We start from the raw sequence: 25,264 nt of genomic DNA on the forward strand, positions 1-25,264 counted from the left end.
TGTGCACGCGCGGCCATGTTAACTGAAGTCTGAAGAGACAAAGGGATAGTGTGAAAGAGAGCGACAGTAACAAGGAGTTTCTCAACACAGAAGCGGATACTTGTGTTTAAAAGAACAGCGAAAATCGAAGTAATTGAGGGTAAAAAGGTAACGTTTGAATTCGGTTGAGATTTTGAGAAGTCATCAACATACTAGTTTATAGTATCGCTCTCCCGAACTCGCTAGCTAGTTAGCTAGCAAGTTAGGTTGGTTAGCTAGCTAGCTAGCTAGCTAGCTCAACAACTTAATCCGAGTGGTCTTTTAACGTTTAATACACCGACCATATACTGTTTTAATATTAATTATTTGTGTATAAAGCTTAATTTGTCTAATGTTTGATAGAGTAATCGACTATATGATATTTATCTAACTGTTAGCTATTGTTTGCTACCTACATTTTGAACGCCACAAAGCTAACTAGCAACGTTAGCTAACTACTCATAGTTGTGTACTACTTTTGGGCCAGCTGAGTATTGATGCTAATTAGCTAGCCATTGCTAACAGTAAGCTGATCAAGAAGATATAGAGGGTTAAACATTTAGACTGCAGCTTAAGTGGCAATCTGTTTGGTTGCAAATAAAGCATTTGAAGTTATAATATTAACTAGCTCCGAACCTCCATCTGGGCTCATAACCATATGTTTAATGGTATTGAACAGTGTTGTACTGTCATAACTGGAGTGATGCATTTTTCAGCAGGAGATTACAAGCAAAATGAAATTTTCATTTCAGTACTAGCTCCTAGACGTCCACATCTGAAATTTTAAATTTACCTCTCAATGAAATTTGTCCTGACTTAAGACAGTTTATCAGAAATTTATTTTTTTTAATGGTCTGTCCAAGATTCACACATTTTCTAAAACAAAAAAACCCCACTTTGGCCTATATTTTGGTTTGTTTTTGTCTCATCCTCCTCCTTAATTCTTCAGGTTGCTGGATACTGTGACTAATAATCTCTGTTGGATCAAACGTGAGAATGCTTTGATAGAGCACCTACTTGCTGATGGATGATCATAGGCTTTTTGGATTTTTTTTTTCCTTTTCTTTTTTTCAAGGATTATATTTTGACCTGAGATAAACATTAGAGAGCTTGAAAATACCTTTCCGTTTATATATGTATGATTACTGTATTTGGCATAGAGAAAAAAAGTGACCGCAAAATGAACCTCATTAAATAGCATAGATTTTGGGATTGGCATTTGCAGAAGCAAAGAAAAATGTGATTCTTTGGTTCAAGGCCTAAAAATTATCATAACTTTCTTAAAAGCTAAGTAAACTTCACAAGGTTTTCAGATGTCCAAATGATGTGAACATAAGTGGTCTCCATTAAAAGTATTGTCAAATTAGCATACTGACTAATAAAAACTACAATATACAGGTTTGTACAACAAAGCAAGATTTTATCTTACATGACATCAGGAAGGCCATTCACATGGCTAATGCACCGGTATCCATCTGTCCACAAATACTATTCAGATCTCTAAGATAAAAAAATTTCAACAGGTGAAAATAGATTTAAATGTTATCAATCATCAGCTATCAAATGCAGGGTGGAACATTGGTGGTGTGTGCTTGATGGAAATCAAGGTGAAAATACAAGCGTTTCTGTGCTACCAGCCTCAAACTGAGGTGAACACGATGTAGAGTAGGTGATTTTCGGCTGCTCAGAAATAACTTTCTGATCATCAAATCTTATTAGAATTTCACCAAATTATAGCTAAGGAATGGTATTAATCATCTTACCGGAAATTGTGGTCGTTAGTCCTTGAAGTTGTTTTATCAGTTATTTAAATCCATGTGAAAATTTCACCAGCAAAAAAACTACACTCTTGCAACTAAACTGAAAACATTTGAAAACGTAGTGATACCTATTCTCCTTGTATAATGAGTGGGAAAGCTGCAAAAACCGTTACAATCGGACACGAGTTTGCTGGGACGACGCTCGGGCAGCAGCGTGCTCAGTGGTACGGCATGGTTGTCTAGCCAGTGCAGCCCGCTATCTGAAGATCGTGGCGTACCTCGTGATAGAGCTGTGTATTTTGGTCATTTTTACAGCATGAGTAATGAACAGAGAAAACTAGACCGGACAATTCCCCGGGGGAAATTGTGAGAGGATGCAGTGCGCGAAGCAATTCGGTCACGCATGTTTGCTGGCCGTGAATGTGTGACCCGCAATGATGTTTCAATGCAATGATTGTGTGTGTGCTCGAGACAGCAGCCATCATGAAGAAGAGCTATTCAAGAGTATAACCAAAGTGACTACAGGCGGAAATTAGCATGTACTGCTATAACCTGGGACAGACATCTGTCCTTACCACAAGGATAATGTTTAATTTGTGCACTGTCCCTTTTAAAAATAAAATAAACTCTAAACTCTAAGAAGAGTGTTTGTAGTTTGTATGTACGAACAGAAGTGTTCCTAATAAAGTGGGCGGCTAAGGTGAGGCTAAGACACACAAGGGCTGGAGTTTTCTACTGTTTTTTTTATGAAGGACCAGGCCTCGAACAATGACAAATAACTCGACAACGGAAGCAGCTATTCACAAAATTCTTTCACACTGAGCGCTAGAAGGGTCTCCTGAATAAAATGATGTATTTCTTTGTTTGTACTCTTTAAAATAACGACACTAGAGCGATTTAAAAACGAGTGACTTTTCACTCACGTTTATAATGTGTGTCAATGAGCTAAGACACACAAGGTCTTGAATATTGTGCTGTGTTTTACTACGGACCAGACCTCGAACAATGACAAATAACTCGACAACGGAAGCAGCTATTCACAAAATTCTTTCACAGTGAGCACTAGAAGGGTCTCCTGAATAAAATGATGTATTTTTTTGTTTGTACTCTTTAAAATAACGACACTAGAGCGATTTAAAAACGAGTGACTTTTCACTCACGTTTATAATGTGTGTCAATGAGCTAAGACACACAAGGTCTTGAATATTGTGCTGTGTTTTACTACGGACCAGACCTCGAACAATGACAAATAACTCGACAACGGAAGCAGCTATTCACAAAATTCTTTCACACTGAGCGCTAGAAGGGTCTCCTGAATAAAATGATGTATTTTTTTGTTTGTACTCTTAAAAATGAGGACACTACAGGGAGTTAAAAACGAGTGACTTTTCAGGCACGTTTATAATAGGAGTCAATGAGGCCGCTCACCTGTGCTCTCCTCACTTTGAGGCTTCTCATTCAAAAACCGTAAATCCTATCGTTTAGGTAGACACATTGTGTGAATCAGGACAAGTTTTCCTACTACTTTTGAGAAAATCATGTCTGTAGAGTGAAATTTGTGGATGAAAACACAGTTTAAGCGAGAAAGTTTGAGCTTTATTTTCAACCTCTCTCCACTCTAAGCTTAATGACCCTCACTGGTGTGTAACGCAATAGACACCCATTCAAAAGCCGGATTTTCTCCCGGAACCCACATGGCGGTTGAGCTGGGACTGATCCGAAAGTGTAGAACCTAGCAGAAAAGTTGAATGCCAGATCCACAGAGGAGAAGTTTTCCTACGTTTTAGAGTTTGAATCACGTCTCTAGGTTAAAGCATGCCAGAGCAGCGGATGTTTGAAAAACGTTGAAAAAGTGCTTTTTTTCAAATTAATTCCATAGAAATGAATGGGGTTTTTTTGGACGATTTTTTCGCGACTACGTCGCGAAAAAATCGTATTCTGTAGAGAAAAGTAATAGCATAGCGAGTCCGATCGAGCCGCACATTTTGATATATTGTTTGTCTGTGTGCGACGTACGGTTATTGAGTTAATCGAAATCAAAATTTGCGTAGGAATAAGATGAAGAAGAAGAAGAAGAAGAAATACGTAGAAGAACAATAGTTGCAGTGCTTTGCACTGCAACCTATGGGCTCCCCTAGGGGAGCCCATAGGTTGCTGTGCTGCAGCACTGCATCCTAATGAGCCAATTCTCTCAGGGACTAGTCTTGACAGTGAAATCTTGACAAAAGCAAAACAGGAGAACATATTTGGCTTTTAGCTCTGAGGCATGATTTTTATCCCCCGCTGGCCGACAGGCCCGAAGGGGGATTATGTCGTGGCGAAGGCTGTCCATCCCGGAAAGGGTTGTCACCTTCTGAAATCAATTCCTCTCACCATTTTTGGAGGATTTTCACGAAACTTGGCAAAATGTTTTGTTATAGGACAGTAATACACACATTGCAATTTTGTTTGCAGTATATTGTAGCGGGGGATATTGTGCTCTCGGAGCACTTTTTTTTTTTTTTTTTGCCATTCTCTTCCTACCTAGAGTTTGCTGGATATGCTTGGAAATATTGGATTGTTGTCTTGTATTTATTATTAACACTGCCACTACATAATGTACTGTCCTCTGTGTCCTATCCCTGCGTGCCCCACACCTGCCCCCACTCCATCCCGATCACTCCTACCTCCATTTTCACCCCATGTATGTCTGATTACATTACAGAAGATTTCTTTTATAGCCTATAAAGATGGGGGGGAGGGAAAAAACTATTTGAGCACATTTTACGTAGATGACATTTTTTGTGCAGGGGGGACCCCTTAGCTGGACACTGTACACCTTTATTTATTTAAACAATTTTTGCAAGTCTCCACTTAAATTTCCACACTTAATGACAAAATAATGATTTAAGAAAGACAATAATAAATCCCGGACTATACCAACATTATTCATTTGTGAGAAACTTTAAAGTCTGTTCTAATTGTCCTTTTTTCTGACTATGACCTGGCAAGTAGGGTTATTTGATCTAGTTTAAATATTGTCTAATAATTAATTTTATATTTTAAAGGTGCAGATTGCAGAGTCTGGATTTTTCTTCACCGAAGTGTTCAGAGACGACAAACCAGAGAGAAAAGAAAGCAGCTAATGAATGCAGAACTGAAGTAATTCTGTATTAACTTTCCAAGTTAAATATATTGCCATTAGGTTTACTTGGGACATATTGGCATTGCATTTTCTCTAATTATAAAGAAACATCAAAACGTTTTTGAAGCTCATAACCTGAAATTAAAAGTTAAATTTCATACACTCTTCAGCACTTGGATCCAAAAACAAATATAAAAGGTAGTGTACCTCAGAGTCAGACAAAAATACTGGAAGTCAGTTGAATATAGAAATAAACATTTTACAAAAATCTTCAGGGATAACAAAAGTTACAAAGGGGGGGAAAAAGCATATTTTTGATTTTACCGTACATACAAAAGACCGAAGGCAAGATTTGAATGATTCAAAAATACACACTTGCAAATTGTGTGTTTTAATAGTACCAGCAGATTTATATTTATTCTTATAAATACAATTTTCTCCTCTTTTGGGAGAGTTTTCTTAGAAACTATTTTCATACGTCAACACCTCTTCTTTTCAAGAGGTCTGCACGTACAAGTGAGAGTAGTACAAAACAACTGTTTACACGCTAGGTCATTGGGTTTGACAGAAGCAGTGAAAGAACAGGAGATTAACATAAGCAGCCTAGAAAGGAAATCTGAAAAAAAAAAAAGAAAAACGACCGTGAAAAGTTATTCCTGTAGTAATGGCCACTGCAAGAACACAAATCCCCACCTCAGTCATGGGAGTCACCAAGCAGAATGGGCAGCCCAGGTCAGTGGACCTCCAGTCGGGATCACAACCAGCAGCAGTGCTCAGTGCCTCCCAGAAAGCAAGCAGCATACCACACACCAGTGGTGGTATCAGGTAAACCTCAAAAATATGTATGTATTGTTTACACTTGTGTACGTCTTTGTTGTTAGTTTTGAAATAAGATTAAACATATCTTTCATTCAGGTTTGGAGATGACTGGAAGAAGTCCCTGCAGCTCCCACAGAAAGATATGAGAGTGAAAACCTCAGTAAGTTAGAAAATTGCAGACATGCATGCTTTTAGAGTCAAGACAGTAGTGTTTTTTTTTGTGCCCCCCCCCCAAAGAAATCTGTCTTGTACACATCTCTTCCAGGTCTTGGAATATAGGTTTAAGTACTAGATTACAAAATGTTTTTCATATAGTGTCATGTTTGCTCCCTCAACAAAACCATCAGCAGGCTTTTGGCCTACAATTTTGCAAAGAGGTACGCTCTGTCCTCTCCTAGCACAGAAAAGTTTAAGTCTGGCTAACGTCTTTTTTTTTTTCCCTCTCGGTATGGTTAACTGTGAGGAGACTGCATGTTGTGCCAGGAAGAGAGTAGGCTGGTTTATACTTCTGTGTAGAATCTATAGAGTAGGTACGGTCTAGCTCCGTACCCTACGCCGTAAGCTGTTCACACACCTCCCCAGAAATGTAACTACATGTTGCGCAATGTAGACCGCAACAACTGTGATTGGTGTGTTTGGTAGCATCACATGTTGTCCCATGCATTTCTGGTTGCTTCTTGTGCGCCTCTTTTTATTTATTTATTTATTTAAATTGAGTTGCCCGAATATGGAAATAAAATCAAAGAGAGGTGTGTGCAACATCTCCTCTGGCGTCTTTTCTTCGTTGTGGTAACTTCAGTAAAAGTAACTTGCTCAGCATTTACTAGCTGTAACTCCGTTTCAGTCTGGTGTTTTGACAGTGTGATTGCCGAGCAACGCAGACACACCAGTACTGGGGTATGAATGCTGACAGTGACCTAGGCCATGGGATAGGCTCCGCGTAGATGTTATGTACAGCTATAAATCAGCCGTAGATGGCCTTGCTCTAAATTTTATTTGCTCGGTCTCATTAGTATTTCTCCATGCCTGTGTCTTCCTGATTCAGAAAAAAATCTGTCATCACTAATTAATCCAGCTTTTATAAACCGTCCAACCAATAAGCAGATGTGTTGGTTCAGCAGATGGTGAGATTCGGAATGTATAGAGTGCTGTAATTACAGCATCACAGAGCAACCAGCATACTTGTTTGTCATATTCATGCAAACAATTGTAGCTTTCATGCCGCAGCATGTAGAGCGTGGAACTGAGTGATTGTTTCTATAGCGTGTATGCTTCATTTGTGAACAAGTGAAAAACATTTGACACTGCTATGTTTGCAAAGAAAATTGTAAGCAAGGTCTTTAGATTCTGTGTGAGCTTCCTCTATATATGGTACTTAATTTCTTGTATGAATTTTTACTTCAAAAACGCAGTTATTCCCTTATGAATTTTCAGGGTACTATCATGGTACTTGTATTTATTGTACATTTTCACAGAATCACTTTTGGTCTCAGCTGTAGTTCTTCAGTCAGTATTTGTTGTTGAATTGACTTGAACATGAATGTGCTTTTTTTGGGGGGGGGGGTTGCATTTGTTATCCCTCAAGAGTTTGTAAAATATTTTTTTACAGACAACAACCTAAACCCCAAGTAATTTCTTTTTCAGGATGTGACGGCAACCAAGGGGAACGAGTTTGAAGACTATTGCCTTAAACGTGAATTGTTAATGGGCATCTTCGAAATGGGTTGGGAGAAGCCATCTCCTATTCAGGTATTGTGAACCTTTCTGAGTTAAGCAACACAGATCAGCTTCAGTGTTTGCAGGTGTGTGGTTTTCTTATAGAATGGGATACTTACACTTGGGCTATGGAACGTTTGCCGTTTTGACATGGTGCAAATTTCATGTCTCCAATAGCAGTGATTTTATATTTGTCAGTACAGTGAGACAACTACTTGTGTACATTCATTACAAGACTCTGGGGGGGAAAAAGTCAGTGATGAGCTCACATTAGCTTGGGAAGTCATTTCTATTAATAGTTGTTTTCTTACCTTTTATAGTTGTCTGATGCTTTTCTCCAGCTTACTCAAATTATCTTCACAGGTGTGCTTGCATATACACTGCTTGGCCAACAAAAAAAAGTAGCACACGCCTTTAGCCTTGATTATGCCAAGCATTCACCATGGCATTGTTTTGACAACCTTATGCAATGTCACAACATTTCTTTCCATCCAAAATAGCTTCTTTTTTTTATCTCTCTCTCTCTCTCTCTCTCTCTCTCTCTCTCTCTCTCTCTCTCTCTCTCTCTTCCCTCCTCTTCCTTCTTTTCTCTCTTCTTCTTCTTCGCCCACCAAGATCTTGTATTGGTGGCAATGGTCAAACTACACCATAAAATCTCTTCTGGCACACTTAAGTTCAGTTGGGTGAAAATGATTCCTCATGCTCCTTGAACCACTCTTTCACAATTTGAGGTTTATGATGAATCCTGGTATTGTTGTCCTGGAATATGCCTGTGAAATCAGGGAAGAAAAACCCATTGATGGGATAACCTGGTCATTCACCACATTCAGGTAGTCAGCTGACTTAATTTTGTCATCTCAACTTTTTCTGAGCCTCGACCTGACCAAAAGAAGCAATAACTGATCGTGACACTCAACTGTGTATGATGAGTGCATTGCTTTATGCGCTTCCCTTCTTGCGCTAACATCCATCACTTTGGAACAGGGTAAATCTGGACTCCTCAGACCACATGACCTTTCTCCATTGCTCCAGAGTCCAATCTTTATGCTCCCTAGCAAATTGAAGCCTTTTTATATGAGCCTCACTAATAAGTGGTTTTCTTATGGACACACAGCTGTTTAGTCCAAATCGTGTGTGGAAATGCTTTTACTTTCACTATTAAACTTAGCAGTGACTTCTGCTTGTGTGTGTGGTTTTTAAATAATGATTTGACTTCACCAAGCATTTTAAGTAATCGATCAAGGTCAGTCAAGATATTGGAAGAAGCCTCTGTCACATTACAGCATGGTGAAATTCTTTTCACATATTCCTGCTTGTTAGAAAGCTGGCGTCAGAGGTGGGTCAGGCGTAATACATCGCCCCGGAGCAGAGATGGTTAAGGGCCTTACTCAGTGCCCATCAGTGGCAGCTTGGCAGTGCTGGGGCTTGAAACCCAACCTTCTATTTAGGAATCGGTAACCATTTTTTGATGCCTCTGCCACGAGTTGGTACTTCCTGTTTTGTATATTTTAAGGGTATTTCAGGCATACAAACTGGTAACAAACTAGATTTGTTGGAGGTGGATGCAATCTTGTTGGTTTATGTATGACAAATTGTATAATAATGCAATGTATAATACATTTTAGGATTTTGGTTAAAACGATTTAGGTGAATGTAATATGCTTGTGTTTTAAGTGGATTTTTTTTTTTTTTGTCGAGCAGATCTGGCAATCCAGTCACAGAACATGCATCAGTAAATTGTAGCTCACAAACAAATTCAATATGCCAGATAGGACAGCAGCTGTATTTTCAGGATCAGATTCATTTTTGTTAATTGTAATTTATTTGACATAAATGATCTGTAGTGCCTGATTTGGTGTGAATTTTCTGTTGGATAGAAATGTTAATCTAATAGGCACAAATGTATTGGTGTTATTGATTGTTCTTTATCAGAATGCATCACTTGGATTGTAATATTAAATATTTTTTTGGGGGGGGCGAAGACAGATCATGGGACTATATTTTCCAATTCTGCCTTTACTTTTGAAGGAGGAGAGCATTCCCATTGCCCTGTCAGGAAGGGATATTCTAGCCCGGGCCAAAAATGGCACAGGGAAGAGCGGCGCCTACCTCATCCCTCTCCTGGAGAGGATTGACCTAAAAAAGGATCATATTCAAGGTAAGATGACTTGGAGAAACTAAACAAAGCATGTTATGCTGTCCTTAATTTGGCTCAAAACTGTTGTTAGAGACGAGACAATAATACAATCCTGACTCCAAATAAGTTGGGACGCTGTGTAAAATGTCAACAAAAACAGAATGAAATGATTTATAAGTCCTTTTTGACTTTTATTTAATTGAATACAATACAAAGACTTGATATTTTGTGTTCAAACTGAAACTTTTTTTTTTTGTAAATATACACTCTGATGCCAGGAACATGTTTTAAAAAAAAGTTGAGACAAGGGCTTGTATTACATCACTGTAGCACATCACCTTTTTCTTTTAATAACAGCTGGTATTTCGAAACAGGGGACACTAACTGTTGAAGTTTTGAATGTGAAATTTTTTCCCGTTTTTGCTTGATATACGACTTGATTTGCTCAACAGTCTGTGGTCTCTGTTTTTTGCGCTTCATAATGCTCCACACATTTTCAGTGAGAGGCAGGCAGGCCAGTTTAGCACCTGCACTCTTATTATGAAGTCAGTGTTATAACTTGGTGTTGTCTTGCTGGAATAAGTAGGGACATATCTCAAAAAGATGTGTGAATTGGAGCAACATATGTTGCCAAACCTGTATGTACCTTTCAGCATTAATGATGCCTTCACAAATGTGAAAGTTACCCATACTATGGGCACTAACACATCCCCATACCATCACAGATGGGCTTTTAAACTTTGTGCTGGTAACAGTCTGGATCAGGGCAGGAATTTCATGAGGGCCACGGCCCTCGTGCCCTCTCAGTTTGGCCTTGTGCCCTTTGGAAAAAAATATCTGCCGTAAGGCCACAGTGGCCTTGATGCCCTGCGGTTTTGTAGTCTGCCTCGTGACTGCCAATAGGCTTTAACATCACCTGCGTCTACTGAGAAAAAAAATACGTCTTTTGATGACATTCTGGATTCTTATTGGGCAACTCATCAGTGGTGGATCGGACTCGAGCCTGGCATGAACCGCTCCGACGTGCTATAATGACACCAATCTATCACCAGCCAACCAGGATACTTAATCAAACGCATCCCCCGCCCACTTGTGTCCGCGTCTGAGACGTTGAATTTTCACAGAAGGAGGGAAGTTGTTGACGGAGGCAAGACTGTGTGATTAAATTAACGAACAAATAAAAGAGGAATTTCAACACATAGGGCTTAAGTTTGTTACCGTTAAATAAGCATTGCTTGTACAGTAACGTTATGTCGTTACAACATTGACCCACTTTTAACGTGCCGAGTATCGACTGTAGCCGGTAACAAATGCTAATTAGCTTGCTGTCAAGTTTTTCCTTTGTCGAGCTTTAAGCATAAGGTCATGGATGTTACTACTGCTTGTTCCTGCCGTAATATGATGCGTGATATGTGCTGTTTTCTGTTCATAGCCACTTTTTTTACAGTTAGCATTGTTTTGTTACTAGTATTGTATGTTTTTCTTTTTGCTGTTTAACCGAAGTGTAACTGCTGCCATCTTGACGAGATCACCATCGCAAGAGATTTTCTCTTTGTTTTTGGCGTCATTACAACATTAACATTTATTCATTTTCATATACATTCTAGTATATGTTCCATTTACAGTCAAACATTTTGATGTACTCCAGGCTCAGTTTTGATTAATCAAAAGTCTGCATAGTAGTAGTACAGTCTGAAGATGCTCTTGCACATTCGGTGTCAATTGAACAAAAATTATGGGAGGATATAGGTTTAATAAGCTGTACAATTTTTTGAAGTGAGTGATGGATTGATAAGTTTAGATGTGTTCAATATTTTCTTATCTTCAGACATAGTGTAGGAGATGTTTCTTTACCTGCTTGATAGTTTCGACTGAGACTCTAATCTTCTTCAGAAGAGTCATTAGTCTCGTCTCGTCTTCGTCTGCTTATCCGGGGCCGGGTCGCGGAGGCAGCAGTCTGAGCCTGGAAGCCCAAAGTTCCCTTTCCCCAGACACCTCGACCAGCTCCTCGGGAAGAACACTGAGGCATTCCCAGGCCAGCCGAGAGACATAGTCCCTCCAGCGTGTCCTGGGTCTTCCCTGGGGCCTCCTCCTGGGGGGACATGCCTGGAACACCTCCCCAGGGAGGCGTCCAGGAGGCGTCCAGGAGGCATCCGAAAGAGATGCCCGAGCCACCTCAGTTGATTCCTCTCGATGTGGAGGAGCAGCGGCTCTACTCCGAGCTCCTCCCGAGTGACTGTGCTCCTCACCCTATCTCTAAGGGAGCGCCCAGCCATCCTGCGAAGGAAACCCATTTCGGCCGCTTGTATCCGCGATCTTGTTCTTTTGGTCATTACCCAAAGCTCATGACCATAGGTGAGAGTCGGAACATAGATCGACCGGTAAATCAAGAGCTTTGCCTTTTGGCTCAGCTCCTTCGCCACAACGGACCGGTAAAGCGACCGCATCATTGCGGAGGCTGCACCGATCTGCCTGTCGATCTCGCACTCTATCCTTCCCTCACTCGTGAACAAGATCCCGAGATACTTAAACTCCTCCACTTGAGGCAGGACTTCTCCACCAACCTGGAGTTGGTGAGTCATTTAGTCCTTAAATTAAATTCATTATAGACGTGAACTTAAAATCATTGTTTTATTTTATGGCCTTGGTGCCCTGGCTTTTGGCCTTCGTGCTCTCAAAAAATTGACAGCACAAAAGGCCAAGTGGCCTTGCCCCTAAAATGACGAAATTCCAGGCCTGGTCTGGATCTTTTTCCTCTTTAGTCCAGAGGACACAGTGTCCCAAAAACAATTAAAAATGTGGACTAGTCAAGTCAAAGCACACTTTCTTGTCGGTCCATCTACGATGAGCTTGGGTCTATTATTTGGAAGCATTTCCGGATGCTTTTGATGTATTGTTTTCGCTTTGCATGGTAGATGCAGCTATGAACTGTTTACCAACAACAGTGTTCCTGAGCTTGTGTAGTAATGTTCTTTTATACAATAATGTTCGGTTTTTAATGCAGTGCTTCCTGAGGGATCGAAGGTCACAGTGTTCAATGTTGGTTTTTGGCCTTGCCCTTTATGCACAGAGATTTCTCTGGGTTCTCTGAATCCTTTGATATGGATTGTCAAAGTTTATTGGTTTGGACATTAAATATCTTGCCTTTGTGTTTTTATTCAATTGAATATAATTCAGAAAGGATTTGCACATTGTGTTCTGTTTTTATTTATTTTACACTGGTGTCTCAACTTCACTGGAATTGGGGTTGTCCAGTAAACACATTGATTTTAACGTGTGCTGTTTGTGGTAGGCAGACGGGACATTGAGGCTTTTTTGAGACAAACAATTCTGATGTGTATAGGTCACTTGTATATATGAAATATCGGAGTGCTTTTGTCACCTAGCTCTTGCATTTAGTCTGTCTGTGGTTCTGAAATAGGAGTTCCAGTATCCCAGATTTCCAGGTAGCATGTGACCTTGTTCGTCAGTTTGCTATTGTGTTGAAACATTATGCGCCTGAATAACTTTCCCATGCTCTCTTGCTCCCTAGCCATAGTAATGGTGCCAACTCGTGAACTGGCTCTGCAGGTGAGCCAAATCTGTATCAATATGAGCAGGCACATGGGGGGAGTGAAGGTCATGGCCACCACTGGTGGAACCAATCTAAAGGATGACATCATGCGCCTGGATGAGACGGGTAAGCCTGCACAGATTACCAACAGTTTGAGAAGGCTGTACTAAAATGTATCGATAAAATTCATAAAACCTCCTCTGCATTTTCTGGAAAGAGTTAGGCTGATGAACATGTATTTCTATATTCTGCCCACTCCAAATTTCTTTTTTTTTTTTCCCCCCTTCCCCTCTTTGCCTTTCTTTAGTGCATGTAGTGATGGCCACTCCAGGCAGGCTGCTGGACCTTATGAAGAAAGGTGTGGCCAAAGCTGACAAAGTCCACATGATGGTGATGGATGAGGTAGGTCTGTTTACTGACGCATAAAATCTTAAAGTACATATCAGGGGTAAATTCAGGAGCAAGATCAATGTAGTTCTCCTATTTTATATTAAACTTTGGTCAAATATCTGTCACATTTTGTGCCTTTTTTTTTTTTTTTTTTTTAAACCTTGCGCAATACCAGAAAAATTCAGTTGAAATCAAGCCATTTGAGGCGAATTGGTCCGCCTCTGAAAAAACTTGGCATTTGGATTTCCTGGCAAACATTGATTTTCGTGACGTCACGTGCGGGACGCCTCCCTCTGAATCCTACGTCAGCGCTGGTTTGTTTGAGAAAACGACCTGGTGGTTTTCTGCAAAATTGTTCATGTTATCACGTAATTATTAAAATGGTTAACAGATGTATCGTAGGAGGGTGTAGCAACACCAATCTTGATGGGATTAGTACTCATCGTTTCCCAAAAGACCGGACAATGAGAGAGAAATGGGAGTGCTTGGTCTACACAGGCTGTGCACTGAAACCGTGCAAAGCTCTTGCAGCCTGCTGGCGCTTCCGCAGGTGACATCACAAATCTGACTCCAGACTCCCTTGGGATTTTTCCAGACGCGTTTTATTTTTTTCTGCTGTAGACAGATGGCCTTGTGCAAAATTACTTTTCTGGATGAGTGTGTAAAGGGGCATACTTTCATATTAAAAAAAAAACACGAAATTGGTCCAGAATATGCACTTTAAGATTATGAGGAGGATGTCAGGTAGCCTTACTGAAAATCAGAATATGAGAGCAGAAACATAAACTGCTCCATACACAGAACGAAAGCTCTGTTGTTTGAGTGTCTCTTATTGTTCCTCTTTCCTTAGGCAGACAAGTTGCTTTCTCAAGACTTTGTCATCCTCATTGAGGATATTATTGGATTTTTGGACAAGAATCGTCAGATTCTGCTTTATTCTGCCACCTTCCCAATCACTGTACAAAAATTCATGGTGAGTGGCGCAACCAGAAAAACACAGAGGTGGTGTCAGTTGCAGGAGGCTGTGAAGTATTTTATGCATTTAGGAATCTAATTTTCATACAAGTTTACGTTTCATCTGGAAACTAAAATTTGTTTAGTGGTATTTTCTTGAATCAAATTTTTCAGCTGAGTTTTGAATGTTCATTATTGTGTGCTTTTTTTTTTTTTTTAATAACAAGGATTAGTATGTTTGCTCTCTGCTCACAAGATTTATGAATCTCATATCTCAATAAATTTCAATTTAGTTCTGAAATCAAGGTATTTTTAACCTGTATATATTTCTCCTGCATCTGTGTTTACTTTTTTATTTATTTTTTTTATTCTCCTGTTCTGTACAGTCAAAACACTTACGAAAGCCCTATGAGATTAACCTGATGGATGAGCTGACTCTAAAGGGCATCACTCAGTACTATGCATATGTAACAGAGAGACAGAAAGTGCACTGCCTCAACACGCTTTTCTCAAGGGTAGGATGGCAAACTGAATTTCTTCTTAATTTTACATCTACAGTTTAATTACAAAACAAAATTGGTCCAATTCAAGCTGTTTATCATATTTATTTAAGCATGAACATTTGTAATATGTACATTCATGCAAATATATTACAAAAACATTTTTGTGTCCAAACAAAATTTATTTTGCCGAAATGCAATATTCCCATAGGATCCGAAAACAGTTGAAGCAACTTGTGGGATAAAATGGGGAAAATGAGTGTTCAATTGAAATCATCAGTACTTCTTGTATACTAGTGCATCTCAAAAAATTAGAATACCATGAAAAAGTTCCCTTTTTTCATAAATTAATTCAAAAAGGTAAACTTTCATATTCTATATTCATTACATGTAAAGTGAAATATTTAAAGCCTTTTTTGTTCATATATATATATTCATTTATACACTCAATATATAGTATATTCATTTATACACTCAATACTTGGTTGGGGCTCCTTTACCATGAATTACTGTATCAATGCGATGTGGCATGGAGGTGATCAGTCTGTGGCACTGCTGAGGTGTTATTGAAGCCCAGGTTGCTTTGATAGTGGCCTTCAGCGTATCTGTATTTTTGTGTCGAGTGTTTCTCATCTTCCTCTTGACAATACCCCACAGATTCTCTATGGGGTTCAGGTCAGGCAAGTTGGCTGGCCAATCAAACACAGTAATATCATGGTCAGCAAACCATTTGGTAGTAGTTTTGGCACTGTGGGTAGGTGCTAAGTCCTGCTGGAAAAGGAAATCAGCATCTCCAAAAAGCTCATCAGCAGATGGAAGCATGAAGTGCTCCAAAATCTCCTGGTAGATGGCTGTGTTGGCTTTGGACTTGATAAAATACAGTGGACCAAGACCAGCAGATGACATGGCACCCCAAATCATCACAGACTGTGGAAACTTCACACTGGGCTTCAAACACCTTGGATTCTGTGCCTCTCCACTCTTCCTCCAGACTCTAGAACCATGATTTCCAAATTAAATGCAAAATGTACTTTCATCTGAAAAGAGGACTTTGGACCACTGAGCAGCAGTCCATTTCTTTCCAGGGTTCGCACGGTTATGGAATGTGACTTTTATGTCGTTTTCCAGGACTGGAATACTCCTGGAAACACGAGCACCCTGGAAAAGTTATGGAATTTATCCGCCTTCCTTTGTGAACAGACAATGTGATTTAAAATTGGTTATTGTATATTGTAAACAACTTATAATAAGAAAATTGTGCGTGTTGATTTGATTAACCGGCCAGTGCGGAGATCATTACTGATCCGCTTTTTCCCCCTCTTCGGCCGCTGTTCATATCACATGTGACGTGCGTTGCCTAGATGCAATGTAAACTTCCCTCAGTGTTTTAGATCAGATCGCGTGGCTTGTACTATGCCAAGAGACAAAGTACACAATGCCAGGGAAATGTACATTTAATAATGTCTGGCTTCATGCCGAAAAATACAAATCGTGGTTGGAGAGGGTAGAGGACCCTGGAAGAGCCAAATGTGTCTTGTGCAGTAAAATATTCGACATAGCTAACATGGGAGAAGCAGCTCTTACTAGCCATGCCAAAGGCGCTAAGCACCAAACTGTAGTCGCGGCCCACCAAGCAAACTCAATCGGCAGTTTTTTTCAACCTCACACGATGACACCCACGCCGACATCTACCTGCATTACTGCCACCACTTCTTTGAGACAAGGAACGCTTTCAAGTGCTGTGACTAGAAATGACTCGCTTACTGCGGAGATATTCTGGGCGCTAAAGGTAATCAAAGCTCACTACTCCTTCAGGTCGTGTGAGGATACAGCCCAGTTGTTCCAGGCCATGTTTCCCGATAGTCAGATAGCCACAAGATTTGCGTGCGGTGAACGCAAGTGTGCATATCTCTGCACGTTTGGACTAGCTTCCTACTTTAAGGGTCTGACGTTAAGCCGCCTCTCGGAGCAAAATTATGTTATGTTGTTCGACGAAAGTTTGAATCATTATGTCAGTGATGGTTTAAATAAATGTTTTTGTATAATCCTACAATTTGTCATTATGCGTATTCTTATGTCATTTCACAGTGATAATTTTTACGTGTAGTTTAATGAATTTCATACATACTATGCTGCCCTTGCACAGCATTCCAATCTGCAAAACTAGATGGCTAGCTAACAGTTGAATGATGGCGCATTTGCATGCATATTTATTCTTTATAATTCTTTCGCTGTAAAAAGACAAATTATGTCCCAGGCTCCAGTGTTGAAAATTTCCAGTGCTTGAAATCGTGGCTTATGCAGACCTTGCAGTTGCACATTTAGTCCACAATGTGGCAGTATTTACTGTACAAATAACTGAGTCACAATGAACATAATGCATGACTTCTACGGAAGGCGGAATTAATACATACATTGACATTTTAGAGGTTAAGCATAGTCATGGAAACTTGTGGCCAACTCATGGAAAAGTCATGGAAATTTGTTGGTTAAAATGTGTACGAACCCTGTCTTTCTCTCCTTAGCCCAGATAAGACACTTCTGACATTGTCTCTGGCTCAGGAGTAGCTTGATATTAGGAATGCGCAAGTTGTATCCCCTTTCTTGAAGATGTCTGTTCGTGATGGGTCTTGATACACTGACACCAGCCTCAGTCCACTCCTTGTGAAGCTCTCCAAAGTTCTTGAATCAACTTTTCTTGACAATCCTCTCAAGACTGCGGCCATCCCTGTTGCTTGTGCACCTTTTCCAGCCACCCTTTTCAGCAATGACCTTTTGTGGCTTACCCTCCTTGTGGAGAGCATCAGTGATCATCTTCTGGACAACAGTCAAGTCAGCAGTCTTCCCCATGATTGTGGTTGTGTGTACTGAACTAGACCGAGAGATACACTGTGTTCATACTGTTTTACTCAAACTCGAAATGAAATATTCTAATATTTTGAGATTTTTTTTGTTTTGTTTTTGTACTGTATGCCATACTGATTTAAAATAGAAAAATGCTTAACATTTTAGTTTGTGTAATGAGTCTATAATATAACATTTTCACTTTCTTAAATAACTGATGGAAAATATTGAACTTTTTTCACAATATTCTAATTTTTTGAGATGCACTAGTACATCGCAGTCAACAATATCAGTGCTTTTTAGGATACCAATAGTTTTCTGAGCTAAGTAAATTTTAAGACTTGAATTTTGTGGTTAGATTTGTTTGCACTTTACCCTGAGCAGCATTGCCTCTCCTGAGTTACTTGTTCTCTCAACCCACCTTCCATTCTACTCTCAAATAATTTAGATCCATTCAGTTGTCTACCTTCATTATTAACACTAAAAATTTCATGGAAATTTGGAGAAACAGTGGTAGTTTAGGATAAGTAGAGCTACTGTTAATTTGTGATTTTCAATAAATTAAATATCCTTCACAATCTCTTCTTGTGCTCTCTTATTTAGCTCCAGATCAACCAGTCTATAATCTTCTGTAACTCAACCCAGAGGGTGGAACTCCTGGCTAAGAAGATCACACAACTGGGCTACTCCTGTTTTTACATCCATGCAAAAATGATGCAGGTAAAAAAAATTTTTTTTTTGTATCTGGTAATCATTCGAATGACTTATTAGCCACTGCTTTTGAAATTATTCCCCTCTCTTCAGCAAAAGCACATGGTTTTAGTTCGACTGCTCACTGAGATTTTCATTCAGTATAAATGCATGTATTACAGGAATACAGAAATCGAGTGTTCCATGACTTCAGAAACGGTCTGTGTCGAAACCTGGTTTGCACAGGTCAGTATAATTTGCTCTTCAGCCTAATCCACAGTGGTGATTCATTTAATTATATTCAGCATTGTAATGACTTTTTTTTTTAAACAGATCTTTTCACCAGAGGAATTGACATTCAGGCTGTCAATGTGGTCATCAACTTTGACTTTCCCAAAAATGCAGAGACCTACTTACACCGCATCGGTCGATCAGGTAAATACCTTTTGATCTGCATTACATGTATAAAATTCTTTATTGCAAGTTTAAAAATCTCCAGAAAAGATCTGAAGTACTTCTTAATTCCTTGATCCAAACCTTTCTTATAGCTTGTTTTACTGTATAGCAGGGAAGCAATATTAATCAAATATATACCACGCACTGAGAGGCTCTGGTTGAAATTATGGATTCTCTGAGATGACTGGCATAGTACTATTTTGTGAGGGGCACAGCCCTAAAGAAAATGGCACTATGCCAGTCACCTCAGAGAAACCATAATTACTGGAACCTCTCAATGCATGGTATATTAGATTTATATCCCTCATCACAAAATTTCCAAACCTAAGAGTCTTGACCATTAGAAATAAACCTGAAAACAATATTAGAAATCTAACTCTGCCTCTTTAGGCATAATTGTGATGGGTAGATCTACACACACAAATGCTCGCAGTGTCACAGCTGTGACTTGAGTTGGCTGTATAGCTTGAAACCGTGCTATCAGTTCATGGTATAGACCCCTTTCACATGACGTCACCACGCTGCGAGATTTTCTTAGGCGCCATATTGGAAGACCAAGTACATGCACTCACAATATAAAACAAAGTACGAGCGAGAGTAAAGTGACATGATGGATGATAATTCTGGTTATGTGAGTACATTACCAGCTGCAGAAAGGGCACGGTATGTGGAGAAACTGGCTGTGATTGATGGGTTTGACCCATATGATAAGACTCGCGGCAAGGGAGAATGGAAACATAAGGAGGACCTGACACCAATTCTGCCATCTGTTTGCTACCCAGACATTGTAAACTATTTGTTGTTTACACCCAGTGCCTACACTCAGTGTTCGAACTATGCTGATATTTTTGGGGGTCCCTTTTTTTCCCTGGGGGGTGCTTGCGCTTGTCTCGGAGCGCGGATCTCCAAACACATGAGAAGCCTATCTTACGCACATATCACGCGGACTCCACACCTCCCCACACACATCGCGTCTGAAGTCATAACTCATCAGGGGAAATCGTGTCTGCATTGGCATGTTCAAAAAACAACCTCGCGTCAACAGTGATACCACACGCAAGAAAAAAAAAAACAGTCAGGCTACTCAACAACCAACCTGGCAGCAGCGAGCAAGCCCCAAACCATCCTAAATTATTATTATTAAATTGTAGAAGTCTGGGAGGCTTGCTCCTCATACAGTTATCAACTTGGGGCCACTTTAGCATGTTTTAAATCTGAATTTCTTGCGTTTGCTTACCTCAGTGTCCGCAGATCATGCACAGACTTATCCATTATATCCACAGTTTTTTGCCAAGTCTCACACAGGTTTCTTTCAAGTCTACTGTTGGGCCAATAAATCATAAATAAAACAGCTCAGATTTGTTTAAGTCGTTTGCCACTCCACTTTATTCTCGTGGGTTCACATACCGCTGCCGTTATTATCCCCTTATTGGTCTTCCAAAATGGCGCAGGGTCTGTTTACTTCCGGTTTCGGGTGACGTCAGTGAAAGGGGTCTATATCCAGGATGACTGACTCTCAAATTTTTTATTTTTTGCGCCATCATGAGATACATTGCTTAATCAATGGTGGAACTATTTTTATGTCACATGAGCTATCCTTGGCCAATCCCTGTATGGGAATGTTTTTGATGAGGGATATAAAGCCAGTTATATGGTGGCTTGGGAAAACCTGTTTGTCACTACACCTGAATTCTGGCAAGCACCCAAAAATTGGGAGGGTTTGATATTGCATCACACACTTCCTGCAGATTTTTCAGGTGCACTTTCATGCTGCAAATCTCCTATTCTATCACATCCCAGAAGTGTTCTATTAGTCAGATCCAGTGCCTGGGAAGGTCACTAAAGAGCACAGAACTCCTTATGTTCATGAAACTAGTTTGAGATGACTTTTGCTTTGTGACGTTGTGTGTCATGCTGGAAACAGCCATTAGAGGATTGTGGTCATGAAGAGATGCACGGGTAGCAACAATACTCAGTCTATGGCATTCAAGTGATTTGATATTAATAGGCCTAAAGTGTGCCAAGAAAACATTCCCCACACCATTATAGCACCTGTAGCAACCTGGACTGTTGACACAAAGCGGTTTTAATTCATGGATTCATGCTGTTGGCACCAAATTCTGACCCTACCATCTGTGTGCCTCAGCTGAAATCAAGACTTGTCAGATCATGTTATATTTTTGCAGTCTTCAACTGTCTAGTTTTGGTGAGCCTGTGCCCACTGCAACCTTGACTTTCTGTTCTTGACTACAGAAGTGGAACCTGACATGGTCTTCTGCATTTGTAGCCAGTCTGCCTCAAGGTTTGATGTGTTGCTTTTCTGCTCACCACAGATGTACAGAGTGATTATCGGAGTTACTGTAGCTTTGCTGTCAGCTCAAACCAGTCCGTTGTTTTGTTTTGTTTTTGGGGGGGGGGTTGATTTCTGTCAACAAAGCATATCTGTCCACAGAACTGCCCCCCCCCCCTTTTCTTTTGTATTTTTTTTTTTTTCTTTTTGTTGTTTTTGCACCAGTCAGAGTAAATTCTAGAGGCTGTTGTGCATGAAAATCCCATATCATCAGCAAGTATATAAATACTCAAACCAGCCAGACTGGCACCACCAGTCATACCGCAGTCAGAATCACGGAGATCACATTTGTTTCCTCCTTGTTCTGATGATTGATGTGAGCATTATCTGGAACTGCTGGCTTGTATCCACATGAGTTTATGCATTGTACTGCTGCCACATGATTGGCTGATTTTGGAGAATTTCATGAACAAGTAGGTGTACAGGTGTTCCTAATAAAGTGCTTTGAGGGTGTATTCCTGCCTGCTTTCATTTTGGCCTTTCTGTAAAGATCCTGTTGGGTAAATTAGTGGGCCGGTTTTTCACATGTAATTTAGAAAATTTTTGGTGGAATTTAGGTTGTTCACATTGCCTTCTTGCTGTTTTGGATACAGCAAAACACTTGTGTTTTCATTGCAATAAATAAAGGCTTCAGGTGTTTTTTTTTTTTTTTTTAAACTACTAACTGCTTTAACAGCTCACCTTGAGCTCTGCTTTACACTTGTAGTATTGCACATTTGCAAATCTTTTAACAGTTGAATAGAATGTTTGCAAATTGTATTTTCTTGATTTGACACTATTTTACATTGATTCTCTGACCTTTTTTGAAGGTTTTATGTGTGTTTGTATTTTTGTGGTCTTAATGCTGTTTAATTGTCAAGATTTATGCAACAATGATTAAAAGAAAAGGGGCAAACCAATTAAGTAAAGAATCTCTTTAGATTCTTTGGTGATTACATACAGTAGACAGGAAATTGAATTTACATACTTGAGTATTTATTTTAGAATGTTCTTTGTATTTTACTAGGCAGGTTTGGGCACCTGGGTCTGGCCATTAATCTGATCACTTCAGATGATCGTTTCAATCTGAAGGCCATTGAGGACCAGTTAGTGACCGACATTAAGCCCATTCCTGGTAGCATCGATAAGAGCCTGTATGTGGCAGAGTTCCACTCAGTCAACCAAGAGGAAGAGAAGGAAGCTGCACTCGGTGCACCTTAATTGGTGAGAGACTGAACTCTGTAGTCTGAAGGATATCGGCCTGCCTGTACTTGTAGTGATTATTGCTGCTGATCTGTGCTGTAAAGGAACGGGTATTCTGTTGCATACAAATATCTTTGACATCCTTTTTGTGAATACAGGTAATTTTACAAATGAAATGTTTATTAAACAGCAGCAAAAACAGTACTTTGGTTAGAGACCTTCATCAGTAAAATTACAGGGGCTCGTTCACCCTTCCCAGAAGCTTCTGTACCAAATAGCAAGCTGCCATTTTGGCGTCCATGGACGTTCCACGGTTTTTAAGACAATCCACAACTATCTGGTGACATCCTAAGCTATAGATCATAAATTGTACCATGAAATTGAAGAGAGATTTTTTTTTTTTTTTAAATAGTTACACTTCAAATCCTTTTGACTGATCCATTCTATTTTCGTATGGTTCTTCGGTTGTAACGGACTAGAAAAGGGCGGCTACAAAGGAAAGAAAATATCGGGTGTATTCTAGTCAAAACTTCCACATATGATGGGGGGAGTTTGAGATGGATTTCGAAGGGATCACTAATGGTGAATTTGCTGTGAATTTGCTGCACAGAAAGCTAGCAGAGTAGTGGTCATGTGATTTTCAAAACAAACTGTTCTGGGAAGGGTGCATCCTGTCCTTTTATATAAACCAAAGCTAAAACTACAATATTTAACATGGGAAATATGAATACTATTAATAGTTATAGAGGAATGTTGTATATTTATACATTTATATGGAAACAAATTTTAATATTATAGAAACATCAGTACAAAAATATTGTTTCTAATTCAGATTATTTTCTTTTGTCAGATTCTCTGCTGGAGAATAGATGGATGGTGCCTGGCATTTTGCACATCTTGTGTTGAACATGGGCACAAGGGTGAAGTCCCCTCTACTTCATTTGACCTTTTTCCCCCTTCCAAATTTGTCATTTTCACTGGTTCTGCAAAGTTGTCAGACTCTTAACTGTTAAATACCACCCTGCATGTTACTCGCACTGCTCTAAAAGAATGTTTGGGTTTTTTTGTTTTTTTTTTTTTGCATCACTGTCCCCCCAATATGTTAAATTTGCCTGTTGGTCTTTTGCTTTACCAAATAGGAAAGGGTACTTCAGTTCAGTATGGTCATATGTAAAACCTACCTCGGCAACCCTGCCCCCTAAAAAAGTGCTAGTACAGTTGAAAGTGATTTTGTATAGTTTCCTGTGATCTTAGATGAGCACTTGCTTACACAGTTATGCATAACCTAAGTGCCTTTAGTGCTTTATGAACACTCAGTGGGATCCCTGGTTCAGGATTAAGTGGCCTGAATATATTTTTTTAAAAGCACAAAATCAGGTTTTTTGAATTTGCTCTATTAGCAAATTAGAATTTTTTTTTTTTTAAATATGGCATGCATTCCTATAAGACTTTATTATATGTCTGAGCCAGCCTGTATTTTACCAGTTTACCCAATGGAGGGTTTTTTTGTTCATTGCTGTTTTGATAATACAGACTGACAAGTGCTACTGTTTAAAAAAAAAAAAAAAAGGAAAAAAAAAAAGCACTTGCCTGTGTATGTAGTTCCTGAAGCTGTTTCGTGCCAACCTGAGCCAATTCAAGCCTGCTTCCCCCGTTTGTTTAAATTTTACCATATTTGATGCATTGTGAGTAGAAGTTGTGCTTTTACTGACATGTACAAGGGAGACGATCCAAAGCTTTTTGTTCCAGATGTCAGTGCCAGCATCTACACTGTCTCATTTTCTTTGAAGAGAAATAAAGTATCCAGCATATTTTCCCATATTTTCATGCATTTTTTTTTCCCTCCTTCACCACTTTATGGAAATTCTTCTAACAATTTTGTTTGTATATTTAACACTACTTGTTGATCTGTCTGGAACAGTGTAAATATCTGGATATCCAACATAAAAATGCTAAAGTGGGCAATTAATAGGTTACACATTTACACATCAAAGATTCAAGGTAGAGCCCTGCACTCCCGCGGTACCCGACGCAAAGCAGTGCGACGCGGGACAAATTTTGAAAGCTCATTGCGGGCGGGAGGGGGAGTGCACGATGCGGGAGAGGTGATAAGCTGCAGTCCCGCTAACTAAAAACGTGTTTAAAATAAAATTTTATAAATTATTAATTTATGTCTATCATATATAATCAGTGTATAATCTGAGGAGCTGGTTGTGGTTGCGCAACACTTCATATGAGAGGAGAATGAAATCGCGGTTGGAATCATAACGCCACAGACTCGGAAGTGGGAGTGCGAGTGCGCAAAGCAAGAGCTGTCAATCATGAGTGCATGCAGCGCTCAACTTGGAATGTGTCAGCAGAATGTCAGTCTAAACAAACTTACAATAAACCTAACAATGCCACCTATAAATACATATGTAGATCTACATAACGTTATCTGTGCCATCTCACAGCAGTTTGCTTAGCTATTTTTAATCAGGGCAAATAGCCTTATAGCCAAAACTAGTATATGATGCTTTAATTTATGGAGATGCCTTTTGTTTACATGTGATTTCCAAATGAGGGGTATTGCAATTTTATATTAGTCTAAATGAACATCTACACCAAGTTGCAAGCATCAGGGGAAGGTTATGGACGCACCAAATTTGGCTTAACAGTCATTTAATGGTGAAATGCCGTTCGCACTGTCGGCCAACTTCGGGTTGTTTCTCTGAATTCCGACAATAAACGAGACCATCCGAGCACATCTGAAGGCAAGGCAAGTTTATTTA

General features: G+C 39.6%; 1 protein-coding gene across 2 annotated transcripts; it reads left to right on the forward strand.

Annotated features, from left to right (window-relative positions):
- Positions 1-24,314, forward strand: ddx61 (DEAD (Asp-Glu-Ala-Asp) box helicase 61). Of its 2 annotated transcripts, none has more exons than XM_060922139.1 (14): positions 1-147; positions 4,826-5,727; positions 5,818-5,881; positions 7,366-7,470; positions 9,466-9,595; positions 13,107-13,253; positions 13,435-13,529; positions 14,368-14,490; positions 14,858-14,986; positions 18,419-18,535; positions 18,688-18,751; positions 18,839-18,940; positions 22,318-22,514; positions 23,344-24,314. In XM_060922139.1, the coding sequence occupies exons 2-13, from the start codon at positions 5,567-5,569 to the stop codon at positions 22,509-22,511; spliced, it is 1,431 nt and encodes a 476-aa protein (XP_060778122.1). In that variant the 5' UTR covers positions 1-147; positions 4,826-5,566; the 3' UTR covers positions 22,512-22,514; positions 23,344-24,314. The 2 variants fall into 2 exon arrangements, with proteins under 2 accessions (XP_060778122.1, XP_060778123.1); XM_060922140.1 differs by having other exon boundaries at positions 13,444-13,529.
- Positions 24,315-25,264: the final 950 nt, after the last annotated feature.

This window comes from Neoarius graeffei, chromosome 5, assembly GCF_027579695.1.
Source record: "Neoarius graeffei isolate fNeoGra1 chromosome 5, fNeoGra1.pri, whole genome shotgun sequence".
Classification (NCBI taxonomy): Eukaryota; Metazoa; Chordata; class Actinopteri; order Siluriformes; family Ariidae; genus Neoarius; species Neoarius graeffei.

Bases quoted from the DNA above. Each gene is read 5' to 3' on its own strand.
- ddx61 (XM_060922139.1), top strand. From the start codon at position 5,567: ATGGCCACTGCAAGAACACAAATCCCCACCTCAGTCATGGGAGTCACC. The intron at 18,752-18,838 runs GTCAGTATAATT...TTTTTTAAACAG, and splicing joins TCGAAACCTGGTTTGCACAG to ATCTTTTCACCAGAGGAATT. The intron at 18,941-22,317 runs GTAAATACCTTT...GTATTTTACTAG, and splicing joins ACACCGCATCGGTCGATCAG to GCAGGTTTGGGCACCTGGGT.